This window comes from Sinocyclocheilus rhinocerous, unplaced genomic scaffold (genome assembly GCF_001515625.1).
Source record: "Sinocyclocheilus rhinocerous isolate Xijiao unplaced genomic scaffold, SAMN03320098_v1.1 scaffold1219, whole genome shotgun sequence".
In the NCBI taxonomy this organism is placed as follows: Eukaryota; Metazoa; Chordata; class Actinopteri; order Cypriniformes; family Cyprinidae; genus Sinocyclocheilus; species Sinocyclocheilus rhinocerous.
Window position 1 is genome coordinate 141,922 of NW_015634012.1, and position 8,105 is coordinate 150,026.

At 38.6% G+C, this 8,105-nt stretch overlaps 1 protein-coding gene across 1 annotated transcript in view; it reads left to right on the forward strand.

Moving 5' to 3' along the window:
* Positions 1-8,105, forward strand: part of LOC107744975 (dynamin-2-like) — a 62,525-nt gene that overhangs the window by 32,429 nt on the left and 21,991 nt on the right. The window contains exons 3-9 of the mRNA XM_016558809.1: positions 38-187; positions 285-488; positions 1,459-1,557; positions 2,838-2,998; positions 3,191-3,379; positions 3,804-3,958; positions 6,300-6,359. Of these exons, the coding sequence (XP_016414295.1) occupies positions 38-187; positions 285-488; positions 1,459-1,557; positions 2,838-2,998; positions 3,191-3,379; positions 3,804-3,958; positions 6,300-6,359 (1,018 nt within the window). The remainder of the gene's footprint in view (positions 1-37; positions 188-284; positions 489-1,458; positions 1,558-2,837; positions 2,999-3,190; positions 3,380-3,803; positions 3,959-6,299; positions 6,360-8,105) is intronic.

Here is an 8,105-nt window from a genome sequence, read left to right on the forward strand (position 1 = left end):
ATATATATAAATTTAATGTCCATCTCTCTCTCTGCAGAATATGCGGAATTCTTGCACTGCAAAGGAAGGAAGTTCGTGGACTTTGATGAAGTCCGGCAGGAAATTGAAGCAGAGACCGACAGGATTACCGGGTCCAATAAGGGCATCTCTCCAATTCCCATCAACCTGAGGGTTTACTCGCCACACGGTAATACAGCACAAGACTCCCCAAGACCGCAGCTTTCCTCAGTCCACACTCGGCAGCCATTGTTAAAATGTCACTCATCTCTTTCTCTGTTCAACAGTATTGAATCTGACTCTCATCGATTTGCCCGGAATGACTAAGGTTGCCGTGGGCGACCAGCCGCCAGACATCGAGCACCAGATTCGAGACATGCTTATGCAGTTCGTCACAAGGGAAAGCTGCCTGATCCTCGCCGTCACCCCGGCCAACACTGACCTGGCCAACTCAGACGCTCTCAAGCTGTCTAAGGAGGTGGACCCTCAAGGTGAGGATTGCTGGGAGGGTTACACACTAGGGGTGTGCCGGTATGAGTATCGGTACCGAACGATTCACGGGGCAAATTCCAAATGGAAGTGATCATCTCTATCCCCTTGGAGTGGGGACTTTGGAGTGAGCAGGGCACGTGCGTGCCATTATGTAGTCGTTTGGAATGCACTTGGCAAAAGAGAGCGATGTAATTTCCTCGTTATCTTCAGCTGGCATGTTCCTGTGACAACGCAGCACAGTGTCCGTCAGCAGATGTCGCTGTTTTACTGTCATAAATTTATTTTTATTGTTGTTAGCATAACTGTTGCAAATAAACATACATTTTATATTTTAAAACGTTTTTAAAATATGCTATATAATATATAAAAAATAATATATATAAAACTTTTAAAAAATATTAAATGTATATATATATTTTTTTATGCTGGTGTCCATCAGTGATGGACGGGTTAGTTAGTGCATTGTCACGGGAACATGCCAGCTGAAGATAATGAGGAAATTACATTGCTCCCTTTGCCAAGTGCATTCCAAACGACTACATAATGGCACACACGTGTCCTGCTCACTCCAAAATCCCCCACTCCAAGGGGTTAGGAATGATCACTTCCATTTGGAATTTTCCCCCGTGAACCGTTCGGTACCGATACTCGTATCGGCACATCCCTATTACACACAGATAAAATAACAAAAGGATGTGTATAGAGTTCGCATAGTCATGGAAAACCTGAAAATATCAACTATAGCAAACCATAGTGATGTCAAATTTGTGAGTGAATCATTTTTTTGAGGTGTTTTTTTAGTGAATGACAAATGGTCTGAACGATTCATTAGTGAATCAACCTGACTTTGAATTCTGGTCCAGTAATATTAAATGACTAGAAAGGTTCATTCATTGGTCAAAAGAGTGGGAGCCCAGTGGACTGAACTCAAACCCTGCTCTTAATGTGTTTTTGTTTGTGGTTCAACAGGACTGCGTACCATTGGTGTGATTACTAAACTGGATCTAATGGATGAGGGTACAGACGCCCGGGATATCATGGAAAATAAACTCTTACCACTGCGTAGAGGTGGGCAGTTTGTACTTAACACCATCACATTACAGGAGTATCATTTATGGCAGTTTCTTATGAGTCATTTTATGTCACAGCAACCATATACTGTACACTGCCATTCAAACGTTTGAGGTCGGTAAGAATTTATTTTTTTGGAGAAAAAAAGTCTCTTATGCTCACCAAGGATCAAAAATACAGTAAAATTGTGACATATTACAATTTAAAATAGCTGTTTTCTATGTATTATATTTTAAAATGTAATTTATTCCAGTGATGCAAAGCCGAATTTTTAGCAGCCATTATTCCAGTCTTCAGTGTCACGTGAGCCTTCAGAAATCTTTGGTGAATAGAAAGTGTAAAAGAACAGCATTCATTTGAAATAGAAATCTTTATAAACATTATAAATGTATTTAGTGTCATTTTTGATCAATTTAATGAATCTTTGCTGAATAAAAGTATAAATTTTTAAAATAAAATAAAATAAAAAAACCTGTCTGACCAAGATTTTGAACAGCAGTGCATCTCATGTAATTTGGAAGTCAACAAAAAAAATTATATTATATAATATATTATAATAAATATAATATAATAACATATCATATATAATATCATTTTATATTTATAATTTTATATTATATGATATTTTTTATAATATTATATTTTTTCTACTCTATTTTCTTGTTTTCTTTTTATTTATTATAAAAAAATGACCCTCTAACACTAGCATTTTCTATTCCTTTGACTTGTTTTATTTTTATAAAAAAAAGACCCTCTAACACTACCGTTCCCTTTTCTTTTTCTATTCTATCTACTTGTTTTACTTTCTATTTATTATTTAAAAAAAAACGTGTACTGCGTTAGGCTAACCGAGAATTGTCACAGCACTTGCATATTATTGCCCTTTTTTTTGGTTTTGATTACTTCTTTGTCCTCGTTTGTAAGTCTCTTTGGATAAAAGCATCTACTAAATGACTAAATGTAAATAAAATGTAATGTAATATAATATAATATAATATTCTCTAGGAGGAGAAAGGGCTTCCCATATTTTTTTTGTTGACTTGCTCTATATTATTTGAAAGTTCTTTCTTCTTGTCTTGACTTGTTTTGGACTGTCCTGAATGTCCTGTTCTGTATTTTTACATTCCTTACTGTGTCTCTGTTATTCTTACATGTAAATAATGTCAAGCATGTTAGTGGATATATCAGCCGCGGTATAAACAATAGAGCAAAGTTCCAGTTGACACATTTCTATCATTGCACTGGCACACTCTGTTTAATGCCACTTTCCCTGTCAGGTTATATTGGCGTAGTGAACCGTAGTCAGAAAGACATAGATGGCAGGAAGGACATTCGTGCTGCACTGGCAGCAGAAAGGAAGTTCTTCCTGTCCCATCCCAGTTACAGACACATGGCTGAACGAATGGGAACACCACACCTGCAGAAGACCCTCAACCAGGTAGGACCAAATCGCTCACACACAAAATGCAGCCATGGATTTGCATAAATAACTGGCCATTTCAGAAAAGATTTGTGTACAGTTATGTAAATGAAGCTAATGCCTAAAAATCACTTCATTTAGTCAATGTCACCTTCTGTTTTGTGCCTCTATTTGTATATCGCATTCTCACTTCCTCTTGTTTTTTTTTAGCAATTGACCAACCACATCCGGGACACGCTACCCGGCTTGCGCAGCAAACTCCAGTCTCAGCTTCTCTCTCTGGAAAAAGAGGTGGAAGAGTATAAGAACTTCCGCCCGGATGACCCTACGCGAAAAACCAAGGCCCTGCTGTGTGGCAATAACATGATTGAAAACATCACACTGTCTGTGTTGGCTCAAGCCCAGCTCAGATCACTTTGTTGAACTACAGCTCCCCTGTTGTAGTCCAGCTCATTCGAGCCCGAGATCGAGTTCGAGACCCAAAGAATGTTGAGTTCTAGTCAAGACTGAGACTGGAAAAGGGATGAGTTTAAGACAAGACACTTGAGTCCACATGCTCCCGAGTCCATGACAAGACCAACACCATGAAAATATGTGACCCTGGACCACAAAACCAGTCTTAAGTCGCTGGGGTATATTTGTAGCAATAGCCAAAAATACATTGTGTGGGTCAAATTATATAAAAATGAATGAATAAGTGTGTCTTGTAACAGGATGACTGATTGTTAAAGCCATTGCTGATTTGAAGGAGTTCAGCTATACAGGCAATCAGTGCAATGCTAATTCTAACATGTTTCTGTTGAACTTTCCCACATTATTGCAGGAGCAAACCAAGAACGCTCAGTTCATCATCATCTCCCTGAGGAACAACATGTTTGAGATGGCCGACCGTCTCATCGGCATCTATAAGACACACAACACCACCAAGAACGTGGCCATCAACCCCAAAACCATCGTCCTGCGCCAGATCGAGACGGCGTGATACTCTGTGAACCACTCGCTCCTTCTGATGGTTTGGCTGTTCATCACTTCTCTCGCTTTCTGTCTCCAAACCTTTTATACGTCTCCTTCATTCTGTGCTGCTCCATTCATTCCTTCATTGTTTTTAAATCAAATGAGTTTTATACTACATAGTAATTATAACATGGAATATTATCATGCAGCTTAATATTTTAAATAAACATTAAATGTGGCATTGTGCGTTTTGTGATTCTTATGTTTAAACTAAAACACAATCAGCACTTGTTAATGGATTTCTATGGATTGGATTTCTAAACAGCCAGAAGAAAGCATCAGTCCGGAAGAGTGCGGTTTCTGAGAGCTTTATTCATCTCTGAAACTTCAGAGAAATCAGGAAGGAATGACTGAAAGAGCTAATAGATGCTCTTTTATACAACAAGTACAGTGCAAACAGTAAGTGTTTTTAGTAATCATTTGTAGTAGTACAAAAGAGTAGAACAAAATTAGAAATGTACATATAAAGTTCTTAAAATTAAGATAAAAAGTAGGTCCCTAATGTCTTGACGTCTCAAATTGTGCTTATCTAGTCAGTGTGGTCCCTATATCTACAAGCATGATGGCTGCATCCGAAACATACTTCCCTACTATATAGTAGGCGAAAAACAGTATATGACAAAAGAAGCAAGTCCGAATCCACAGTACTCATAAAAGAGTAGGGATGTGAATGTAGTACTTCCAGATTACATCCATACTATATAGAACATACTCTTTTTGCGGCCGTGAAGTAATTACTTATTCAAAAAAGTACCTACTGGAGAGTATGCAATTTCAGAGGCAGCCAAAGTCTAAAAACAGACGCAGGAGGTCTATGGAACTGTGGGAAGACGGCATTATGGGTAACGTAGTTTACTTGTACTGCAGTTACACAGCTACTCATTATTTTTAGTAACAGACTGTTTTATAAACCACGATTTAAAACAAACGCGCTCTTCTGAACTGAAGTACACTGGTTTTCTGAACAGCTGATGTGAAAGGGGTCGAGACACGGGTTCTGTCGAGGATTGCACCAGTGTTTTGTAATCCATTCACAAAGAAACTGCTGTTGAAAGATGAAGCAGATGTTTTGGATCTGACTGTTACTGCATCGCAAAGCTTCATGATGCTTTGTATATTTAAGGATGTTTACAAAGCACTCGCGTGCAATACTTTTTCCCTATATTAAGTAAAGATCTTGTTCCATGAAGATATTTTGTAAATTTCCTACCGTAAATATATTAAAACTTAATTTTTGATTAGTAATATGCATTGCTAAGAACTTCATTTGGACAACTTTAAAGGCGATTTTCTCAATATTCTGATTTTTTTGCACCCTCAGATTCCAGATTTTCAAATAGTTGTATCTCGGCCAAATATTGTCCTATCCTATACCTATACAGCTTATTTATTCAGCTTTCAGATGATGTATACATCTCAATTTAAAAACATTGACCCTTATGACTGGTTTTGTGGTCCACGGTCACATATGGTCTTGAACTTGGTTTCTAGGAACAAGAACATGAAAATACGGTCTTTAAGAACTGATTCGAGGACCAAGACCAAGATAATAAAATTGTGATCTTGGAATCGAGGACCAAAATCAAGAGCATGGAAATATGGTCTTGAACTCGTACTCAAGGACCAAGATCTTGGAAATGTGATCTTGGACTCAAGGACCAAGATTGAGACCATGAGAATATAGTCTTTGACTTTGGCTTAATGTGGACTCTGTCTTGTCAAATTCTACCCTCGTCTGCTCTTAGTTTTGAGCCAGACTAGATTGAGTTGCTTAATATGAGTCTACCATCAAAGTGAGCATCAGTTAGGCTGCGATTTGTCTCTCTTGTGAGACCCTCAAAAATGTATCCGCGACCTCAATAAACGGTGTCATGAGGGCATGGCCTAAAGTGATTTTAAGAGAAACCTTGTTGTCTCTGAAATGTCTAATTGACTTCTTTTTCCCCACAGTGAGCCACACTAATCTGTCCGTTTCTTATTTAGAACTCACTTTATTTGATTTTTTTTAGTCTTTGTGAGCTAAAACGTTGTCTTTATCCTCTTCTTTCCCTCCACTTCACCTTCAAGTATCCTAATTTCACGTGGTTTCACTTCTGTCTTAATATCATTGTCACAAATATCTGTCTTTGAGTTATTTTTTTTGGCACTTTTGTTGTTTTTCTTTCTCCTCACTGTTTGTCTCCGTCCTCTTACGTCCTGCTGTCTGTCTGTCCTGTGCGTTCTCAGAACTGGGCTGTTCACTCCAGATCTGGCGTTTGAAGCCATCGTGAAAAAGCAGATCATTAAGCTGAAAGAGCCTTGTCTGAAATGTATCGATCTGGTTATTCAGGAGCTCATCAACACAGTCAGGCAGTGCACCAACAAGGTACTGCAGTACCCCAGCCTGGCCACAGGGGGGCTTCTTGTGAGGGGGGGGTCACACTACACCTGAGACAAACAGATGGGGCTTTCAGTGAAAAGCACAGAGGGAGAGTCAGAGGTTGAACGTGTTTGCGTGTCGGTGTGACCCCCCCTCGGCCCCCCCGACTGCCGTGTGCGCTGGCTCTGCTGTCGTGTGTTGGGGTGTTGTGACGGTTTTGTGATAAGGAGATGAGCGGAGAATTTCACTCTCTGGTCATCTGCGGTCTAAAAGGGACGAGCCAGGGGTCCTGCAACATTCTAAGCACCTCTGTAGCCAAGGGTCAAAATGAAATGTAAGGGCTTTTTGAGGCCAGTTCACACCAAGTCTGAAATTTGTTCACAAGATGCTTGCATATTAAGTAAAGGTGGGATCGGTGAGGTCTTGCCAGGGGTGCTGCAACATCCTGAGCGTCTCTGTAGCCAAGGGTCAACATGAAAATGTAAGGGCTTTTTGAGGCCTATTCACACCAAGTCTGAAATGTATGCACAAAATGCTTGCATATTAAGTAAGTGGGGTGGGGGGGTGATCGTTCAGCTGTCTTAATGATTTCAGTAATTGATCACATTATTAATCATATAAAAAGAAGTACACTTGACTGTAGCATACTTAGAAAAAAAGAGTACTTATTAAATGAATAATATACTTTAAAAGAATATATTTAAGTGCAAACTGAATGTAATGTTTTCAGATACTTTATTGCATGTTATTTGCAATTGAATGAGAATCTATTAAAAATCTTAAATTTATATTAAATGCATTTAGTTGAACTTTAGTGGGTTTTTTTTTTACCAGTTTAATTAGGACTTAAGTACATCTGTATATGCAATTTTATAATTACTTCATTGAGACTACATTGAGTCTTTTTCGCCAGTTTAAATTAACAACTCATTGGTTTGAAGGTCTCTTTAAGATTTGAGAGTCGTTTTCACAGATTAATTGCAAGAGTCAGAGTTTATAAGAGTCATCTGTTCAAAAATTGGACTGGTTTTGTAGTCTATCTGTTTTTGCATCCACATTTTATTGCAGTTTTAAATTATTTTGTGTCGCGAACTTAACTTAGACTATAGATTTTGCTGTGGTGCGGTGTTCTCTCCACACTGGCTGAAGAATACAGATGTTGAAGAACTATTAAAAGTCAGCATGAAATGAAAATTCATTTTATAAATAAATATATAGATCTTATGGCTCGTTTCCACTGAGCGGTACAGTTCAGTACAGTACGATTCGGTACGGGTAACCCTGATCAGGCTTGATTTTCCACTGCCAATAGTACCCTTCTTGATAGGCGTGGTGTATGCCGGAAAGTAGCGATCTACGATGAACCGTGACAATAAGCACAACTCTGCCTCTTTTTGTTAAATGTCCGTTTTAATGAACAATAATAGCCATTATAAATAATTCTATCTCATGTTTAATCACTACAGAGACATCAGAGCCAGTGGCAAATGTCGGAAGGACTAGCCGAGCTAAGGCTGCTTTATGCGGATACATGAGCACTGAGCGCCCGCTGATCGCCTGGAACTCCGAAATTGGCATAGCAAATTTTCAAATAGGTGCTATCTTTATAAATAAACCGCAGATTTGAGTTTTAAACAATTACATTCTTGCCTGAAAAACCCTTAAAACTACATTTTATGACACAATAACAGTAATATTTAGAAAATTACGCGGGTTTTTGGGCAATGACGTTTCACAAGTCCACAAGAACGC